The 22,769-nt window shown below is 46.6% G+C and overlaps 1 protein-coding gene across 1 annotated transcript in view; it reads right to left on the bottom strand.

Moving 5' to 3' along the window:
* Nucleotides 1–22,769, bottom strand: part of gpc4 (glypican 4) — a 56,821-nt gene that overhangs the window by 4,486 nt on the left and 29,566 nt on the right. Inside the window, exons 2-8 of the mRNA XM_041842969.2 lie at nt 13,857–14,015; nt 4,008–4,405; nt 1,639–1,804; nt 1,174–1,304; nt 760–906; nt 490–614; nt 95–267 (exon numbers count right to left, since the gene is read on the bottom strand). Coding sequence (XP_041698903.2) covers nt 95–267; nt 490–614; nt 760–906; nt 1,174–1,304; nt 1,639–1,804; nt 4,008–4,405; nt 13,857–14,015 — 1,299 coding nt within the window. The remainder of the gene's footprint in view (nt 1–94; nt 268–489; nt 615–759; nt 907–1,173; nt 1,305–1,638; nt 1,805–4,007; nt 4,406–13,856; nt 14,016–22,769) is intronic.

The raw sequence follows: 22,769 nt of genomic DNA, 5'->3' as shown, positions 1-22,769 counted from the left end.
GCTGAAGTCGAGTTCTCTGGAGAGGTGTGGTTAATGGCTCTGCATGGGGCGATGGGCCTCAGTCAGTTAATCTGTTAGGGTTTACCATCCTCACCTTGGTCGATGGAGATGTCGTTGCCGCTGTGGGCGGCCTTCAGCCAGCTAGTCATTTCCTTTAACACTGCGATCTGACTGCGAATCACCAGGTCTGGCTTTGTGATGTCCACTTCCACATCCGGGTTGGACACCTGATTGGCCAATCCGTTGCCCATAACAACAGACTCGTACCTAGGGAAGAAGGGTGTGAGTGAATGGGGAGATCCTACCGAGCACACTGTTCGTTCTGCAGCAACCTTACTTTATGCCTTTAGAGTGAGTGGCTCCATCCCTACGGGCCCTGGTCAAAAGTAGTGCACTAAACAGGGAATAGGGTCCCATTTGGGATGCAGACAATGTTGATTGGTGTCTGTGTCAAGGGAGAGACCTGAGAAAAAAACCTGCCAAACTAACCTGCTCTTTGCTGTTCCGTTCCAACAGTCATCCCCAGACGTGATCCTCTCCCCAACACACACAGTCTCTGGCAGCGTGGACCAGAACTTCTTAGCATGCTTCAGCTTCTTCTTCACATCTGTCGTCTGGGTAGAAGGAGGGAGGCATGCAAACAGAGATAGCTCACACATTTATACCAAGTCCATTTGAAAGACTTTGTACTTTTACTTCTCACGTAAAAACTATTGTATTGATGCTGCTGGTTGGGGCAGATGTCTGACGAAGACTTACCAATCTGTCCAGGCTGGTGCCAGCAGCTGTGGTGGGCCGTGCATCGGGGCTGTAGGGACGGAAGCGACCGGTGAATCCTGTCTCCTTGACTGAGCGACGGGACCGGAAGCCTTTACCTGGCTGAGGCTGACCACACCCCTGAAACACCTGGAGAGGAGAGTGAGCAGCATGTACAGACAGACAGACACCGTTACCAGACAGACAGGCAGACACCGTTACCAGACAGACAGGCCGACACCGTTACCAGACAGACAGGCCGACACAGGCTACCAGACAGACATGCCGACACAGGCTACCAGACAGACAGGCCGACACAGGCTACCAGACAGACAGGCCGACACAGGCTACCAGACAGACACAGGTTGGGGAATGCAGAAGACACACACAGTCACACCAAGACAGGAAGTGACTGACCTTCTGTGACACCTGCATGCTGTTCTCCTGCATGTTCATGATGGCCTCAGAGATCTTGACGTCAATAGGGTCCATGACAGACTCAAAGTTGAAGGGCCCCTCCAGCCTCTCAGCCAGACTCAACATGGCATCTGAGAATCAGACAACTCAGTTAGTCACAAAGAAAACAACCACACCCTCAGTAAATACTTCTGGAAATTAAAGAAGCACTAAAATATTTTTTCAGCCATTTTCAACATGGGGTGATTTCACCTGTTTCTACCAGCAGGGGGAAGCACACAGCAGAGTCCAAGTGTTTTGATCCTAAGAGGACTTAACAAGGGGCCCAAAGTAAGGCCCAGTAAAGCTGCCACACAGGGAGGGAGTAGCAGGCACCAGTGGCACCCCAGTGAGGGACAGCGTGGCAGAAGCCAAACACACACACAGCATAGTGAGCTGTTCCTTGTTGGATATGGAAGCCCTTACCCAGGAAGTTGTTCCACTCGGTGTCGAGGTCGGCCTGGTTGGCCAGACAGCCACGCATCACGTTGAGACAGTAGTTCTGACAAGGCTTGAGGGCAACCTGGCCAGAACAGTAGGGACAGTACATCATCTTCATGGCTGCCCGTACACAGCTAGGGGACGCACTGACCTGAGGGAGGGAGGAGTCAGGTGAATGAACTGATCCTTATCTTAAACCGACAGACAGGCAGGACACTAAGACTATACACACAAGATAATATCAAATTATCACTCAAATCCCAATGCGATTTATAGTGAAAGTCCAATGTGCAGTATCTTATCATGAATGAGTCACTGCCAAAACTGCCATAAACCTGTCATGCCACTGTAGTTTTGCTCCTTGCCCTCTCTTCACACACTCATTCATACAGACACACCCCCACAGACACACACCCACAGACAACAAAACAGCACAGCACTATTACGGAATCTTGAACTCTCATTCAGACAAACAGTGTCCCAAACTGTCACCTGATTTCCTACATAGTGAAATAGTTTTGACCAGGGCCCACAGAGGTTAGAAAACACACGAGGGTGAGGAAGAAATGTTCACCTGAACTCCCCACACCTGGTCAAACATTACAGAAGGTTGTTATTCTGGGAACGTTTGTATATTTAGGGGTTTAAACCAGCTGTTCAGTGCATGGGAACACTGACCTAGGCTACAGATAACCACAGCCAGACCAGACCAGATCTCTCTACACAGGAGGCTTTCAAGGGCACTTCATGCTACTTCTCAACACCCTCCCTGGTCCCTACGTGACACTGAACCAACTTATCCCATCACATAGAGATGCTATACTGCAACTAATATACAGGGCCTTCAGAGAGTCTTCATACGTATTCCACATTTTGTTGATTTACAGCTTGAATTCAAAATGGATAACATAATTTTTTCCTCTCACCCATCTATACCCCATAATGACAAAGTGGAAACATGTTTTTAGAAAGTTTAGCAAATGTATTGATAATGAAATGCAGAAATCTCATAAGTATTCACCTGAGTCAATACTTGTGTAGAAGCACCTTTGGTAGCGATTACACCTGTGAGTCTTTCTAGGTAAGTCTAAGAGCTTTGCACACGTGGATTGTACAATATTTGCACATTACTATTAAAAAAATTCTTCAAGTTCTGTCAAGTTGGTTGTTGATCATTGCTAGACAGCCATTTTCAAGTCTTGCCATAGATTTTGAAGCCGATTTAAGTCAAAACTGTAACTAGGCCACTCAGGAACATTCAGCGTGGTCTTGGTTTGCAACTCCAGTGTATATTTGGCCTGTGTTTTATGTTATTGTCCTGCTGAAAGGTGAATTTGTCTCCCAGTGTCTGTTGGGAAGACTGAACCAGGTTTCCCTTTAGGATTTAGCCTGTGCTTGGCTCCATTCCGTTTCTTTTTAACCTAAAAAAACTCCCTAGTCCATGCCGATGACAAGCATACCCATAACATGATGCAGCCACCACCATGCTTGAAAATATGAAGCGTGGTACTGAGTAATGTGTTGGATTTGCCCCAAACATAACGCTTTGTATTCAGGACAGAAAGTTCCTTTCTTTGCAAAATTTTTTGCAGTTTTATTTTAGTGCCTTATTGCAAACAGGATGCTTGTTTTGGAATATTTTTATTCTGTACAGGCTTCCTTTTCACTCTGTCAATTATGTTAGTATTGTGGAGTAACTACAATGTTGTTGGTTTCCCTCTCCAGCAACTGAGTTAGGAAGGACATCTGTATCTTTGTAGTGACTGGGTGTATTGATATACCATCCAAAGCGTAATTAATAACTTCATCATGCTAAAAGGGAAATTCAATGTCTGCTTTTTTTCACACATCTACCAATAGGTGCCCTTCTTTGCGAGGCATTGGAAAACCTCCCTGGTCTTTGTGGTTGAATCTGTTCGAAATTCACTGCTCGACTGAGGGACCTTACAGATAATTGTATATGTGGGGTACAGAGATGTTATTCAAAAATCATGTTAAACACTATTATTGCACACAGAGTGAGTCCATGCAACTTATTATGTGACTTGTTAAGCAAATGTTTACTCCTGAACTTATTTAGGCTTGTCATAAAAAGAGTTGAATACTTATTTAACTCAAGACATTTCAGCTTTTCATTTTTAATTAATTTGTAAATTTCTAAAAACATTATTCCACTTTGACATTATGGGGTATTGTGTGTAGATCAGTGACACAATCTCAATTTAATCAATTTTAAAGTCAGGCGGTAACACAACAAAATGTTGAAAAAGTCAAGGGGTGTGAATACCTTCTGAAAGCACTGCATATGTAATTCTATCAACATCCCTCTCTCTCTCTCTTTCTCCTCCTCTTACCGTGGAGACTTTGTTGACCACCTCGGGCATGAGCGCCAGGCCGCGGGTAAAGGTGCGCGCCGCCACGAAGGCCCGTGTCAGCTGGAGGCGGAGCTTGCGTGGCACGTCGCCAAACGGTTTTAGCTGCTCGGTGTGGCGGCTGACGCACTCCATGTAGGCGTCGCTGAACTCGTACTGGACGTTGACCAATCGGAACATCCTCTCCAGGAGGTCTTCCCAGAAGTCAGACAGCATGGAGTCCAGGTTGACCGCCCCGCTGCCCGATACGTAGTAGCGCTTCAGCTCCTGGAAGAAGTGCTTGAATAGTTCGGCGTTCTGCACGTACATCTTGCCGTATGTGCGCACGAACATGTCGTTGAGCGAGCGCTCCGCGTTGTCCAGTAACTCGCGGAAGAACTCTGCAGACAGGAAAGAGGAAGAGAGGGTGTAAGTATGACGATAGCGCATAGCTAAGACTTTGAATAACACAGTTTTGTAATGATAGGCTATATTTGTGAACCTAAAATAATATTAACAGAGGTTATTATTATGAGGTGATTTGATATTGAGGAAATTTGCAGCATTCTCAGCGTGATAGATAATGGCTTTGTAAATCTTCCAAAACATGTGGACGGAAGGGGGTGCAGGTTTTATCAACCCTCATCTTAATATCATATTTATTCTGTCTGCCAGAGGTTGAAACTATGTATTCTATTCAGATCTGTGCGTCTAAAAACATACCTACATAAATCCCAGTTCACTGCATACATTTTTTTTTACAATCTTGCCTTTCGTGAATTAACACTCGCACTTTACTATTTTTTCATTTTTCTACTAGCACTGACTTTGCTGTTTGCTACTTTGAGGAAAAATATACTTACTATGACAGACATGTGGTTGTCCCACCTAGCTATCTTAAGATTAATGCACGAACTAAGTCACTCTGGATAAGAATGTCTGAAAATGTTATAGCTACATCAAAATAAAGAATATGTTAATTTCCTACAATTCTATGCATTTTGCCATGGCTAATGCTGTGTTCCTCTGCTCAAACATAATAACTAAATCAAATGGGCATTTGCCCTGAATGGCCGCTGACCCCAGTTTGAAACCCCCTTTCCTATTGTACATTTCCAAAACCAGATTGAACGTCTCCTCAATAATGTTTTTGGCAGCGTGTCTGTGACTGTGTCATTAGAATGGTACTCCAGAGAGACAGAGATTTAGGTGGTCTGCACACAACCCTCTTTCCCAAAATGCACAGCTCTAGGCTATAGAAATCCTGGATTGAGTCCCAAATGGCACCCTATTCACTATACATTTGTCATTTAGCAGACGCTCTTATCCAGAGCGACTTAGTTAGTGCATTCATCTTAAGATGGCTAGGTGGGACAACCACAGATCTCAGTCATAGTAAGTACATTTTCCCTAAATAAAGTAGCTATCAGCAAAGTCAGAGCTAGTAAGGGGAAATAGTAAAGTGCGAGTGTTAGTTCACCAAAGGCAAAAAAAAGGTTTTATATAGTGCTCTACTTTTGACCAAGGCCCATAGTGCACTATATAGGGAATAGGGTGCCATTTGGGACATAGTCCTCCTGTAGCTGCCAATAGGGTTGAAAAGCAGAGAGGGGTTATGATCAAAACAGATGGATGTTTATTTCATTTAACATTGTCCTGTATGTACTGGTTTCCCCTCACAACATTTCTGAGCAGTACAGCGCAGTGTCCCAACAGCAGTACAGCACATAAAATCACTCAGCAGGAAAAAAAACACCATGGGAAGAGAAGCGGTTGGAAAGGAGGAAAAGAGAGGGGGATGAGAGGAGTTAGAGTTTGAGAGAGAGAACGCGATAGAGAGAGAGTGAGTATGGGAGCGGCGATTGCCTGCTTCCTGTAGACCCACTGCCATTCAACAGAAACGTCTCTCCACATCAAGCCGCTTCAGACTGACCACCAATGGCATTTTTCTGTTGTCACATTCCATTCGTTTTCCTTTCTCCCTGCTCCTCTTGGTCTGTCCTTCAGAGGCATTTTCAATAGGATTACTGCCCACCCCTCTTCCTCCCTTTCCATATAGGGACCTGTCCCCCTCTCGCTCTCCCTCCAGTGCTTTCAGTTGGTCAGTTCCTTCAGAAGGCTCTCTTCAGTAGAGACGGGGAACAATGACCTACTTCATCCTAAGGAATGTCCATCACACCCCCCACCCCCCAAATAATCCAGCACCCCTCTCCCACGAACCCCCCGCCACCCCCACTTTCTTAATCTGAAGAAAATGAGAATTCCAGACTCTCTCCGCAAAATGCTTCACCTCTCTCTCTCTCTCATGCGCGCAAGCATACACCCCCCCTTTCACTCTGTTCTCTTTGTAGCATCTCCTCTCCTCTTTCTCCTTGTACACACAAAACTTCTGTTCCGCTGCAGTTTCTCTGTGTGCCCTCTGCCCGGCTTTGAAATGTAAAGTTCCCATGCTCTCTCCGAGGGAGTCACCAAACGCTCCTGAATTCGGGCACCAGGACACACACACACACACACACACACACTGCAAGTGCGGTGCTGTCACTTCCACTTCAGACGGACACTCTAAAAGGAAAAAAATGAGGCGGGGGAGGGGTAAATTGAGGGCTTTTTTAACTCCAAATCCCCACTGTGTCACCAAGGCTACCGGAAACACTGCAGCCCTTCCATTCACCTCCCCCACACACAAAGACAGGGGAGAGGGCACCAATCTCCACGCTCCATTGACAGAGATTAAAACAAAAGGTCCTTCTACCCCCACCACCCCCCACTCTGGAATGTCAGTTGCCACAAGTTTAAAGTCAGTGAAAGGAGACATGAGGGAGGGGAGGACAGGCCCAATCATCCCGCCTATCCAGACATACTAATGAACCACCACTTCACACCCAAAAGATCTGCGCTGGCAAAGACGTACAGCTGGGTCAGTAACACAAGGTAGCACAAAACACACTTCTAGTTCGTACTTCTGGTAGTTTTTAAAGATCGATTAAAGTTGAGTGGGTTTCTCATGCTGAAGCTATGGCCTCTAGTACGAAAGCAGCATTACACAGGCATCTTGCTTCATCGTTAAAAACGGTTTATGACATACAGCTAGGCAGTGGAGCAGCACACACTCCCTTAGGGTTTTCCAGAAGAAAAATGTGCTTGCCGCTCAGCCATGGGTTCAGGAAAATGTAGGTGAAAGGGTAGAGGAAAGGGATCATGGTGTTTAGGGAAACACTAAGGACATATGAGGAAGTATAGCTGCTTAACCTGTGTGTGTTCGTGTGAGAGTCTGAATGTAGATCCTGACAGCAAGAATCTTGTTAGAGAAGACAGAAAGAGGGTCTGGAAGAATCTCTTCCCCCGCCCCCTTCCCCGGTACCCGTCCCTGAAGTACGAAGCACTAATGTTGGGCCAATCCATCACCCTAAGAGAGGAGCGGACCGACCTCCCCTTTCCTCCCATAAGGAGAAGTGGACATCCCTCCCAAACCCTCCTTCTCACAGTAATTGTTCCCTTTTCTTGTGGGTTTCCACTCCTCCTGCTGTTAGGACCGCCGTGCTGGAGATGTATGGGTCTTGATGTGTGTGTCCTGGGGCAGAAGGGCTTAATCCCAGACATAGCTAGCTCCCCCAGACAGACAGAACGGGACAAACCCAAACCCCAGGTCAGAGGGAGATATATATGTGTGTGTGTGTGTGTGTGTGTGTGTGTGTGTGTGTGTGTGTGTGTGTGTGTGAGTGAGAACTATTCTAGGCCCATACTTAATTGGCCATGACTCCTAACTCCAGGCACATGAGGACTCTGCTCTACCACTTCCTGTGTTTGTCTCTGTGTGTGTGTGTCCAGCTCCAGATGAACCATTAGCCACCATCATTACCATCTCCAGCCACTGTAAATACAACGAGCCTCAGCCACTTCCTGTGGCAAGCCACTTCCTGTGGCAGACACGTCCGTAGGGAACGGCTGCTTCTGGACGTCTCAATGTGAGAATTGGGGTGTAATCATTAGTCCAAACAGTTGCAAAACGGAACAACTAAAGAGTTTCTATTGGACAAATTCAGGTACCGTAAAACTTCAATTAAACGCTGAGTCTCAAATAGCCGCCTGTCTCTTTTAATAACCAGGCAATGACACCAATTTCAGCAAATAAACGTCTGTTTCAAATAAACGCCGGGTCTAAATGAATTGCTTACGAGGTTACCATGAATTACCAGAGATGGGACCAAGTCACAATTTTGCAAGTCCTAAGCAAGTCACAAGTCTTAATCTTTGAGTCTCGAGTCAAGTCCCAAGCAATAATGGGCAAGCTCAGGTCGAGTCAAGTCACAAGTCCCTTATTTTGGGTTTAGAGTCCTCATGTCAATGGTTATGTTTTATGCCAATTTCATTGCAATTCATCAGTGATTTTGGACCCACATGTTTTACAAACGGCATCCCTTTTCCCCCACTACCAGTCTTTGAAACCAAATACAACGGTTTATGGGACCGATGATGCCCTGATGCAGAAGTGGCACCCCAGGTCCCAGCAAATTATTTTCCCTGGGGCCCGGAGCATTTCCTAATCTGGTAATTTAACCAGCTCATAGGGTATGACAGTAATTAATTAGTTGTAAAAAGTAGTTGTAAGAAGTTATTTATGTATATGGGCAATGATGGGAGTGGGACCACATTTACATTGAAGTCATTTAGCAGATGCTCTTATCGAGAGCGACTTACAGGAGAAATTAGGGTTAAGTGCCTTGCTCAAGTGTACACCGACAGATTTTTCACCTAGTCGGCTCGGGGATTCGAACCATTGACCTTTTAGTTACTGGCCGAACGCTCTTAACCACTAGGCTACCTGCCGCCTAGGTATACAGATATTTTCTAAACTGGTCACATGGTTTAAAAAAAAATCTGGAAAAACTCAGTCAAACTGCAGCAACCTTGTACTAGTTAATACGAATTATTATAAAACTTTCCTTTACACAAACACAACCACTGCAATTGGACAATAGAACTCAGAGGGCTGAGATTGCTTTATGCAGGTTTGCATCGTATAGGCCTATGCAACTGCAATTAAAAAGTATGTATATTTACGTAATCAGTATTGTGTTGTTTGATTAATTTCAGTTAATCATTTTGGATTGAAAAGGTCAAGGTAACCAGACCAAGTTTGAATATAGCCTAAACCAAATTTGATCACTTTCACATTTTCGCCTAACACAAATAAATGGGCTATAACTAGGCTACATAACATGACCATTTCGTTTACCCAGACGGCAAGATGGGACAGCGCAATCTGTGATTTCTGTGAAACTGATTGGTCAAGACACAGAACAGAACGCACAGAACCTGCAGCACTCCGATATAAAAGGACAGATTGGCTTGCAAAAGTATTCACCCCCCTTGGCATTTTTCCTATTTTGTTGCCTTACAACCTGGAAATAAAATAGATTTTTTGGGGGTTTGTATCATTTGATTTACACAACATGCCTACTACCACTTTGAAGATGCAAAATATTTTTTATTGTGAAACAAAACAAGAAATAAGACAGAAAAACAGAACTTGAGCGTGCATAACTATTCATCCCCCCAAAGTCATTACTTTGCAGAGCCACCTTTTGCAGCAATTACAGCTGCAAGTCTCTTGGGGTATGTCTCTGTAAGCTTGGCACATCTAGCCACTGGGATTTTTGCCCATTCTTCAAGACAAAACTGCTCTAGCTCCTTCAAGTTTGATTGGTTCCGCTGGTGTACAGTAATCTTTAAGTCATACCACAGATTCTCAATTGGATTGACGTCTGGGCTTTGACTAGGCCATTCCAAGACAACACTCGAGTGTTGCTTTAGCAGTATGCTTAGGGTCATTGTCCTGCTGGAAGGTGAACCTCCGTCCCAGTCTCAAATCTCTGGAAGACTGAAACAGGTTTCCCCTCAAGAATTTCCCTGTATTTAGCGCCATCCATCATTCCTTCAATTCTGACCAGTTTCCCAGTCCCTGCCGATTAAAAACATCCCCACAGCATGATGCTGCCACCACCATGCTTCACTGTGGGGATGGTGTTCTCAGGGTGATGAGGTGTTGGGTTTGCGCCAGATATAGCGTTTTCCTTGATGGCCAAAAAGCTCAATTTTAGTCTCATCTGACCAGAGTACCTTCTTACATATGTTTGGGGAGTCTCCCACATGCCTTTTGGCAAACACCAAACGTTTTGCATATTTTATTTAAGAAATTGCTTTTTTTTGGCCACTCTTCCGTAAAGCCCAGCTCTGTGGAGTGTACGGCTTAAAGTGGTCCTATGGACAGATACTCCAATCTCCGCTGTGGAGCTTTGCAGCTCCTTCAGGGTTATCTTTGGTCTCTTTGTTGCCTCTCTGATTAATGCCCTCCTTGCCTGGTCCATGAGTTTTGGTGGGCGGCCCTCTCTTGGCAGGTTTGTTGTGGTGCCATATTCTATCCATTTTTAAATAATGGATTTAAATGGTGCTCCGTGGGATGTTCAAAGTTTCGGATATTGTTTTTATAACCCAACCCTGATCTGTACTTCTCCACAACTTTGTCCCTGACCTGTTTGGAGAGCTCTTTGGTCTTCATGGTGCCCCTTGCTTAGTAGTGATGCAGACTTCAGAACAGGTGTATATATACTGAGATCATGTGACACTTAGATTGCACACAGGTGGACTTTAACTAATTATGTGACTTCTGAAGGTAATTGGTTGCACCAGATCTTATTTAGGGGCTTCATAGCAAAGGGGGTGAATACATATTTTATAATTTTTTGAAACAATTAATTGTTTTCATTTCACTTCACCAATTTGGACTATTTTGTGTATGTCCATTACATGAAATCCAAATAAAAATCCATTTAAATTACAGGTTGTAATGCAACAAAATAGGAAAAACGTCAAGGGGGATGAATACTTTTGCAAGGCGCGAGATGACAAATCGAGTCTCTCCAGTCATACAACTCAAGTTCAAGTTAAGTCACGAGTCATAGATGATCAAGTCAAAATCGAGTGGCAAGTGTTTTTTTGCCAAGTCAAGCCTCAAAATCGAGACGTACTCGGGTCCAAGTCACGTGACTCGAGTACACATCTCTGAATTACCATGAATGTTTAAGAGGTTTCATGTTTGATTACATTAAATAATTCAGTAATGACTTGAAAAAATTGCAATCTTCCGTTCTTAGAGGCATACTAAGACAAAATAAATGTGACTGTGTACATGATAACACATTAGTAAAGGAAATAAATAAATTGATTAAAATGCTGGAAGTGAAAGCTGGAATTAAACTATGAACTATGCAAATTAGCAAAAGATGTGTGCATTAAGCTGGACACCCTATCCAGGGAGAGAGCAACCTGACCGAGAGAGGGAGAGAGAGCAACCTGACCGACATAGACCGAGAGAGAGAGAGAGAGACAGACATAGACCGAGAGAGAGACAGACCGAGAGAGAGAGACAGACAGACAGACAGAGAGAGAGACAGACAGACAGACCGAGAGAGAGAGAGAGACAGACCGACCGAGAGAGAGAGAGACAGACCGACCGAGAGAGAGAGACAGACCGACCGAGAGAGAGAGACAGACAGACCGACCGACCGAGAGAGACAGACAGACCGACCGACCGAGAGAGACAGACAGACCGACCGACCGAGAGAGAGAGACAGACAGACCGACCGAGAGAGACAGACAGACAGACCGAGAGAGACAGACAGACCGACCGAGAGAGACAGACAGACCGACCGAGAAAGACAGACAGACCGACCGAGAGAGACAGACAGACCGACCGAGAGAGACAGACAGACCGACCGAGAGAGAGAGAGACAGACCGACCGAGAGAGAGAGACAGACCGACCGAGAGAGAGAGACAGACCGACCGAGAGAGAGAGACAGACAGACCGACCGAGAGAGACAGACAGACAGACCGACCGAGAGAGACAGACAGACAGACCGACCGAGAGAGACAGACAGACCGACCGAGAGAGACAGACAGACCGACCGAGAGAGACAGACAGACAGACCGAGAGAGACAGACAGACAGACCGAGAGAGACAGACAGACAGACAGACCGAGAGAGAGAGAGAGAGAGAGAGAGAGAGAGAGAGAGAGAGACCGAGAGAGAGAGAGACCGAGAGAGAGAGACCGAGAGAGAGAGAGAGAGAGAGAGAGAGAGAGACCGAGAGAGAGAGAGAGAGACCGAGAGAGAGAGAGAGAGACCGAGAGAGAGAGAGAGAGACCGAGAGAGAGACAGACAGACCGAGAGAGAGAGAGACAGACAGCCCGACCGAGAGAGAGAGAGACAGACAGCCCGACCGAGAGAGAGAGAGAGACAGACAGCCCGACCCGAGAGAGAGAGACAGACAGCCCGACCGAGAGAGAGAGACAGACAGCCCGACCGAGAGAGAGAGACAGACAGCCCGAGAGAGAGAGAGACAGACAGCCCGACCGAGAGAGAGAGAGACAGACAGCCCGACCGAGAGAGAGAGACAGACAGCCCAACCGAGAGAGAGAGACAGACAGCCCGACCGAGAGAGAGAGAGACAGACAGCCCGACCGACCGAGAGAGAGAGAGAGAGACCGACCGAGAGAGACAGAGAGACCGAGAGAGAGATAGAGAGAGCGCTAAAGCAGCCACCACATTCCGACACGTCACATTCTTGTTCACATCTGGCTGCAATACACATACTCCCTGTTACCGACTATCCCGCACACACTCATTTACAGCAACGACCCGGGGAAGAGTTACGGGGGGGCAATTGGAAGCTGGGGCTGATTAGGTGGCCAGATTGGGAATTTAGCCAGGACACCGGGGTTAACACCCAAACCCCTACTCTTACGATAAGTGCCATGGGATCTTTAGTGATCAGAGAGTCAGGACACCCGTTTTAACATCCGATCTGAAAGACGGCACCCTGTGCAGTGCAATGTCCCCTTCACTGCCCTGGGGCATTGGGATCTCCTTAGACCAGAGGGAAGAGTGCCCCCTACAGGAACTCCAACACCACTTCCAGCAGCATCTGGTCTCACATCCAGGACCAACCCTGCTTAGCTTCAGAGGCAAGCCAGCAGTGGGATGCAGGATGTCATGCTGCTGGATTTTATGTACAATACATACTTGAAATATTCATTTATGTCCCAACACTCCATCTCACTATGGAGCCTAAAATAAAATCAGGTAAATTCTATCCTTTTCAGAACTTTGCCAAAATGGACTTCTCCCTCTCTTTCCAGCCGTGCAGCAGAACTCATTTGAGGGCTTGGTACTGTGGGTCCATGAAAGTGTGTCCGACCAGGTATCCTCTAGCCTGCATCTACAGCCCCTCATCAACCAGCAGAGGCAATAGCCAGAGTGGTGATGGGGTTCGATGGGGGACAGGAGGTCTCAGGGGCCAAACTGTCCCACTGCCCTTCCTCAGTGACTGAGCACTGTCACATGTTCCCATGCACCGCCTCTCCACACAGTAGAGCAATCACGGTAAACCTGATCCAGATATTTTTACACACACACACACACAGAGCGAGAACAGGAAGGGTTTTAAGGGAAAGAAGACTGGCTCTGGGTGTGTGGTCTGTCTGGGAGCATGCATGCCTCTCTTTCTCCCCAGAGCGTAGGGCAAGAGGGAATTGGCCAGAGAAGGGCAATGACAGACATTGAGAGACAGGTGGACCGGCCAACAGAGAATGGGTGTCTGCTGCAGGCAGCCAGTGCACGGGCAGGTGGGAGTGTCGGTCAAAGCCAACACTCCACATGCACTGCTGCTCTGGGGACTGGAACAGGACGCCATGCTGCCTAGCAGTGGGACATAGATGGACTGATACAGTAGGAAGGTAGAGGGGGGTGTGTGTGTGAGAGCGTGTGTGCATGCATTTCGATCTCTCCCTTACGGTCAAAGTGGCTGTGCCTCTGTTTGAAGGTGCTCTGTAGGTTGGTGCTGAGCTGGGAGACGGGGGCCTTCAGGTCTGAGTGGCTCTGCTGGCTCAGTTTCTCCTCCATCTCCAAGGTACAGCATGAGTATTCCTGGGGACACACCTTCAGATGGGTTCCTACAGAGAGGGGGAGAGAAAACACTGATACACACTACTGATACACACTACAGATACACACTACAACACTACAGATACACACTACAACAGATACACACTACAACACTACAGATACACACTACAGATACACACTACAGATACACACTACAGATACACACTACAGATACACACTACAACACTACAGATGCACACAAACCCAAGACCAACCATCGTAAAGACAGTTCACACAGCACAGTTACACACCGTGAAAAACTAGTTTTGTTTTCTGTCAGTTATGTGAATCAGGCACCTTGTTCTCGCAGCAGAAAACAAACCATCATGTTCAAGAAAAAAAAAGACATCTAATTTAAATTAAATACATTGTGATGGTTGCGCCACCCATTGTCTACTTGCCCATAATTGGGCAGCCCAATAATATAATTTAACATGCAGTGTAGCAGGCCTCCCTGCAGCAGGTACAGAAGCTGACTCTGGAGAACCACCTATCCAAAAGAGAAAGAAAAGTCTAGTTTCATTGGTGGTTTATTTTCCTCAACGTGACCTCTCACAGCAACCGTCAGTCGAGACGTTATACCGCGAGCTTCTGCAGCTGTTACTCATGTGGGAGCAATACACACCAACATTCACACTGACAGGAGGCGGGAGGAGGGAGACTGCTAAAGAACGGCTTGATCCGGGGAGGGATGTTCGAGCGCAGATGTTAAACAAGCTTAACAACCTGACATCTCTAAGTGCTGACACCCCATACGGAGACATTCTCTCTTCTAACCCACGCCCTCTGCTGTACAGAAATATTGAGAAGTTTGGCAAAGAGTGGTCACAGTGGACTCAAGGGCGATTTATCGCAGGGGTCGGAGTAGTGCAGCAGTGGTGGTGGGTCGGAGAGGCGTAGAGGCTGAATGCAGAGTTGCAGCTGCAATAATGTTATGTTTTTCTTTCTTTTTAAAGGCGGCTGTTGGAATTTGGGAAGAACACAGTGGTCCTTTCACTCCGCCCAGGCGCCCAACGGCTTGTTTGGTTTTCCCCACCAGCCCTCCGCTCGCTCAACAACTCTAGCCCTGTCCCTGGTAGTCTGCAGAACAGGCCACTCTGCTGGCGCTACTAGCACCACTACACTACCAAACAGAGTTACTAGCACCACTACACTACCAAACAGAGTTACTAGCACCACTACCAAACAGAGTTACTAGCACCACTACACTACCAAACAGAGTTACTAGCACCACTACACTACAGTTACTAGCACCACTACACTACCAAACAGAGTTACTAGCACCACTACACTACCAAACAGAGTTACTAGCACCACTACACTACCAAACAGAGTTACTAGCACCACTACACACTAGTTACTAGCACCACTACACACTAGAGTTACTAGCGCCACTACACACTAGAGTTACTAGCGCCACTACACACTAGAGTTACTAGCGCCACTACACACTAGAGTTACTAGCGCCACTACACACTAGAGTTACTAGCGCCACTACACACTAGAGTTACTAGCGCCACTACACACGAGTTACTAGCGCCACTACACACTAGAGTTACTAGCGCCACTACACACTAGAGTTACTAGCGCCACTACACACTAGAGTTACTAGCGCCACTACACACTAGAGTTACTAGCGCCACTACACACTAGAGTTACTAGCGCCACTACACACTAGAGTTACTAGCGCCACTACACACTAGAGTTACTAGCGCCACTACACACTAGAGTTACTAGCGCCACTACACACTAGAGTTACTAGCGCCACTACACACTAGAGTTACTAGCGCCACTACACACTAGAGTTACTAGCGCCACTACACACTAGAGTTACTAGCGCCACTACACACTAGAGTTACTAGCGCCACTACACACTAGAGTTACTAGCGCCACTACACACTAGAGTTACTAGCGCCACTACACACTAGAGTTACTAGCGCCACTACACACTAGAGTTACTAGCGCCACTACACACTAGAGTTACTAGCGCCACTACACACTAGAGTTACTAGCGCCACTACACACTAGAGTTACTAGCGCCACTACCCTACCAAACAGTCACTAGCACAACTACACTACCAAACAGTTAATAGCACCACTACACACACACACACCGGCTCCAATGGCACCCTATTTCCTATATAGTGCACTACTTTCAACCAGGGCCGTGGTAAAAAGCGGTGCATTATGCCTAAGGAAAGGTGTGCCATTTGGGACAGACATGAGCTTGGAAATCAAATCAACGTTTCACTAGATTTTAATAGTAACTGACAATTTAAAAAAGACTACTGCTGTAACAAAAGGTTAACAGTGCAATCAGGCCTAGTATATAAAACTAGAGTTGCAAATGTACCCACTCACTGACCATAAAGTTGTGGATGTTCACAGCCTATATCCCTTCACCAGTGTGATATATAGATATTTATAAACTGGGTGGTTCGAGCCCTGAATGCTGATTGGCTGAAAGCCGTGGTATATCAGACGTATACCATTGGTATGACAAAACATTTACTGCTCTAATTACGTTGGTAACCAGTTCATAATAGCACTAAGGCACCTCGGGAGTTTGTGATATATGGCCAATGTACCACGGCTAAGGGCTGTGTCCAGGCACTCCGCGTTGCATCATGCATAAGAACAGCCCTTAGCCATGGTATATCGGCCATATACCACACCCCCACGGGCCTTATTGCTTAAATATTTGAGGACTAAACTACCTTTGTAACGCCACTAGAGCAGAGTGTGTCTCAGCAGTGGCTACACACGTTAGAATTGCGTATGCCAAGAGACCAGTGTGGACTTAAAGTACTATTGATGTGAAGGAGTACACACACACTACACTCAAGCATAGTGCACACTGTGTAAGACCACCACAAACACCAAATGTTTTTCCACAACACCTTACATGATTCACATGGTGGAGAGAGAATGTTGTCACAATCCTTTGGTTGAAGTACATAACTTCTATATGAAGGCTTCTACCTTGCTAGTTAAAATGTCTATTACAAAATCCGTCCCACAACACGACCAGAGAGACAGGGAAGCACCACCCTCTTAACCCTTCCACCCTAACAACCTTTCAACCCTAACCTGCTATCAATCCTTCCGCCCTAACCCACTCTCAACCCTTCCGCCCTAACCCACTCTCAACCCTAACCCATCCTCAACCCTTCCATCCTAACCCTCTATCAACCGTCTCCACCCTAACCCTCTCTCAACCCTTCCATCCTAACCCTCTATCAACCGTCTCCACCCTAACCCTCTCTCAACCCTTCCATCCTAACCCTCTCTCCACCCTTCCACCCTAACAATCCATCAACCCTAACCCGCTCTCAACCTGTCAACCCTAACCCTCTCTCCACCCTAACCCTTTCTCAACCCTTCCGCCCTAACCCACTCTCAACCCTTCTGCCCTAACCCACTCTCAACCCTAACCGTCTCGCAACCCTTCCACCCTAATCCTCTCCCCACCCTTCCACCCTAACCCTCTCTCAACCCTAACCCTCTCCGGAGTCACTCACCACCTTCCGGAGACACTTGAAACCCCACCTCTTTAAGGAATACCTGGGATAGGATAAAGTAATCCTTCTACCCCCCTTACTTAAATGTAAAATGTAAATGTAACCCTCTCTCAACCGTTCCGCCCTAACCCTCTCTCAAGCCTAACCCTCTCTCAATCCTAACCCTCTCTCAACCCTTCCACCCTAACCCTCTCAACCATTCCGCCCTAACCCTTTCTCCACCCTAACACTCAACCCTTCCGCCCTAACCCACTCAACTCTTCCTCCCTAACCCACTCTCAACCCTAACCCACCCTCAACCCTTCCATCCTAACCCTCTATCAACCGTCTCCCCCCTAACCTTCTCTCCACCCTTCCACCCTAACAATCCATCAACCCTAACCCGCTCTAAACCTGTCAACTCTAACCCGCTCTCCACCCATCCACCCTTTCTCAACCCTTCCGCCCTAACCCACTCCCCACCCTTCCACCCTAACCCTCTCTCAACCCTTCCACCCTAACCCTCTCCCCACCCTTCCACCCTAACCCTCTCCCCACCCTTCCACCCTAACCCTCTCTCAACCATCCCGCCCTAACCCTTTCTCCACCCTAACCCACTCAACCCTTCCGCCCTAACCCTCTCTCAATCCTTCCACCTTAACCCTCTCTCAACCCTTCCACCCTAACCCTCTCAACCCTAACCCTATCCCCACCCTTACACCCTAACCCTCTCTCCACCCTTCCCCCCTAACCCTCTCTCCACCCTTCCCCCCTAACCCTCTCAACCCTAACCCGCTCTCAACCCTTCCACACTAACCCTCTCCCCACCCTAACCCTCTCATTCCTAACCCTCTCTCAACCCTTCCGCCCTAACCCTCTCTCAACCCTAATCCTCTCCCCACCCTTCCATCCTAACCCTCTCCCCACCCTTCCATCCTAACCCTCTCCCCACCCTTCCATCCTAACCCTCTCTCAACCCTTCCACCCTAACCCTCTCTCCACCCTTCCACCCCTCACTCCTGGGATCAAGCCCAAATCGGGCTCAACTGACACACACAGCGAGAGAGAGAGAGAGAGAGTTGGCAACCACTACCTAAACACATTCACACATCACAAGTCAACACATAGCTCTTTGTACCATATGATTGGAGAGCGCAAAGTAAGCAATGAGTGCAGGCGCGCGCGCACACACACACACCTCCTTTAAGTGAAACAGAGATTCAGCCTGTAGTCCACCAAGGCGTCCCTCCCTCCCTGCCTGCCCACCTGCCCGCAGTACAGGGACACAATCTAAAGGCCTTTATCCATGTGGAAAATGTCTAACCAAAGAACACAAATAAAACAGATGGCCAATCTTTCACAGGAATGTCTGTACAAATGTCACATTGTTAGCTCACGGGCTAAAGTCTCCGAAAAAGTTATCGTATTAGTTAATGCATACTTTGGGAAAACAGTAGGGTGGCCAATTTCTCCAACACCTGCACAGAAACAGTGTAGACGGTTCAAATAAAAAAAGTGAAAGCTTGGCCGCATCCCAAATGGCACCATATTCCCTTTAAAGTGCACTACTTTTGACCAGAGCCCTATGGGTCCTGGTCAAAAGTAGTGCACTATAGGGAATAGGGTGTCATTTGATAGGAAATCCTTGACTGGACTACCTAAAGTTTAGAGTTTCTAAAGGTATGAACCCACATTAAACATTTTATTCACCACAAGTCTATGTACACAATATACAAATAAAATGTATTTCTCATCAGCAGGAAGTAGTCAATAGTGAGCAAAAGTCTTCCAAAACAGTTGTGTCAGGAGTCAGGGGCAAGGGTCAACTAAAGATTTACTTGGAGATACTTCCTTAATTCTCAATTTTGGAAGGAACAGGTGTCATAAAAACTCCTGTTTCTAGTTTCAGGTGCAACTCTGATAACGTGGAAATATTCAGAAAGATATTAAATAGACGTTTTTTAACGAGTGAGAAATGCCTCGCATGTGTGTACAGTCGTGGTCAAAAGTTGAGAATGACAAGTATTGGTCTTCACAAAGTTTGCTGCTTTACTGTTTTTAGATATTTTTGTCAGATGTTACTATGGTATACTGAAGTATAATTACAAGCATTCCATAAGTGTCAAAGGCTTTTATTGACAATTACATTAAGTTTATGCAAAGAGTCAATATTTGCAGTGTTGACCCTTTTCAAGACCTCTGCAATCCGCCCTGGCATGCTGTCAATTAACTTCTGGGCCACATCCTGACTGATGGCAGCCCATTCTAGCATAATCAATGCTTGGAGTTTGTCAGAATTTGTGGGTTTTTGTTTGTCCACCCACCTCTTGAGGATCGACCACAAGTTCTCAATGGGATTAATGTCTGGGGAGTTTCCTGGCCATGCACCCAAAATGTCGATGTTTTGTTCCCCGAGCCACTTAGTTATCACTTTTGCCATATGGCAAGGTGCTCCATCGTGCTGGAAAAGGCATTGTTCGTCACCAAACTGTTCTTGGATGGTTGGGAGAAGTTGCTCTTGGAGGATGTGTTGGTACCATTGTTTATTCATGGCTGTGTTCTTAGGCAAAATTTTGAGTGAGCTCACTCCCTTGGCTGAGAAGCAACCCCACACATGAATGGTCTCAGGATGCTTTACTGTTGGCATGACACAGGACTGATGGTAGGGCTCACCTTGTCTTCTCCGGACAAGCTTTTTTCTGGATGCCCCAAACAATCAGAAAGGGGATTCAGAGAAAATTACTTTACCCCAGTCCTCAGCAGTCCAATCCCTGTACCTTTTGCAAAATATCAGTCTGTCCCTGATGTTTTTCCTTGAGAGAAGTGGCTTCCTCGCTGCCCTTCTTGACACCAGGCCATCCTCCAAAAGTCTTCGCCTCACTGTGCGTGCAGATGCACTCACACCTGCCTGCTGCCATTCCTGAGCAAGCTCTGCACTGGTGGTGCCCCGATCCCGCAGCTGAATCAACTTTAGGAGACGGTCCAGGCTGCTTGCTGGACTTTCTTGGGCGTCCTGAAGCCTTATTCACAACAATTGAACCTCTCTCCTTGAAGTTCTTGATGATCCGATAAATGGTTGATTTAGGTGCAATCTTACTAGCAGCAATATCCTTGCCTGTGGAGCCCTTTTTGTGCAAAGCAATGATGACAGCACGTGTTTCCTTGCAGGTAACCATGGTTAACAGAGGAAGAACAATGATTTCAAGCACCACCCTCCTTTTAAAGCTTCCAGTCTGTTATTCTAACTCAATCAGCATGACAGAGTGATCTCCAGCCTTGTCCTCGTCAACACTCTCACCTGTGTTAACGAGAGAATCACTGACATGATGTCAATGGTTCTTTTGTGGCAGGGCTGAAATGCAGTGGAAAAGTTTTTGGGATTAAGTTCATTTTCATGGCAAAGAGGGACTTTGCAATTAATCTGATCACTCTTCATAACATTCTGGAGTATATGCAAATTGCCATCATAAAAACTGAGGCAGCAGACTTTGTGAAAATTAATATTTGTGTCATTCTCAAAACTTTTGACCACGACTGTAGATCTTTGATTCAGTTGTATGGGTCGCACTGTGTGACGTGCTGTCGTCTTCAACATGTTGGGAAATGTGATGTCCGGTAGCTAAAATGGCGAGTGAACTCACTCGGTGCAAAGAAAAGTGGATTTAATATTTTTCTGGAATATTCTCTGGTTTTTGGAGTTTCACCTGCAACTGGAATCAGGCGATTAGAAGACACTGGTGCCTTCCAAACCGAGAATGAAGAAAGTAAAATCGGCCAAGTAAAGGTTGGTTTCCCATATTGTCTGTGGACCGTCAGCTCAACCTCAAGGACAAGCTTTAGCTGGAGGGTTGAGTCTGTTTGGCTACATACAACATCTCCCAATTAACTGGGAATCCCAACAAATACTGAGCGGGCACATTGTTCAGGTTGTCAATCAGAAGGAAAATGGAGGGTTATTTACTGCAGTCAAAACAACACAGAGCAGCTAATAAACAACATGATACTGTGTGTCATGGCATTCATCAGCAGTCCACTGCTTTCTGCTTCTCCTTTGTGGTTTCCACCAACCTCTTTAAAACGGCTCATAAAATAAGTCCCTTCCCTTTGACGTTCCCCTGCCTGCCCATTTACACTGGAGGAGGAGGACGACGTTCCCCTGCCTGCCCCACAGAACACTGGGTTCTCTGGTGAGGAGGAGGAGGGGTGGTGGTGTGGGGGAGGTGAAAATGCCTTGTGGACAAAACCCAGATTAGACTCCACATCACCCCCTCTCCTCTGCCTGGCCTGCATCATGTGGCCCAGGACCAGACAGACTTCAGAGCAGATAACCTCCACCCTTACCACCACCCTGCAGGCTTAACCAGCGGGGTCAAAGGTTAACAGCCACTCCTGAGAGAGAGGTCCTGTCCTCTGACCCCTCTGTCCGCAAGCCAGCACATCCACCACTCAAATCGCCTTAAAAGACACACACACACTAACAACCATAGATCCACATACAAATACACACTAACAACCGATACACACCAACAACCATAGATCCACATACAAAACACACATTAACAGGCATACACACGAATCACACTACCCACCCACATACACAAACATTAACAACCACACACGTCACACTATGAGTCAGAAGTCAAATTCCCCAGAGGATTATTTCCGTCCGTACCCTGCTGAACTCCAGTGACCACAGAGAAAGACAGCAGTGTTCAATTTAGCAGCTATTTTCAATATAGTTTTAGACTTAGTTTACTCATGCCCAGGAGCTGTGTGTGGGGGAGAGCCGGGCAGATCCACTCAAACACACCGCGCAACTGAAAGACGTTAATTGTGCCAATGAGAGGATTGCATTATATTATGCAAAGCCATTCATGCTTATGATTGGACAAAATTCATCAACTAAAATGAAAACTAATTTGCTGCAGTAGATCAGGCTTAAACTACACCACGACTGAATAGAGTGTGCTATGCTGCTGATGCCTATGGACAGGGCCGTTCAGGTTTCTAGGATCAGGAACATGAACCACTGGCCCACTCATACGGAAACAGCTGGACAACCATTAATACACCCATTTTCATGTGAGGGTAAGAGAGCACACACACTCCCTCACACAGACACACATAGCGAGGTCATCACTGTAACATGTTCAACAAGGTTTCTCTGTAAGCGGAAACCATTATTAGAGCTTCAACTTCTCATATAGAGATAAGCTAGGGTATTACCTTTTCCTTCACTTCAGTGCTTTTCTAAATACTGGC

This window comes from Coregonus clupeaformis, chromosome 2 (genome assembly GCF_020615455.1).
Source record: "Coregonus clupeaformis isolate EN_2021a chromosome 2, ASM2061545v1, whole genome shotgun sequence".
Classification (NCBI taxonomy): domain Eukaryota; kingdom Metazoa; phylum Chordata; class Actinopteri; order Salmoniformes; family Salmonidae; genus Coregonus; species Coregonus clupeaformis.
The sequence above is the reverse complement of the archived record's forward strand: the minus strand, read 5'-3'. Positions and strand labels throughout refer to the sequence as shown.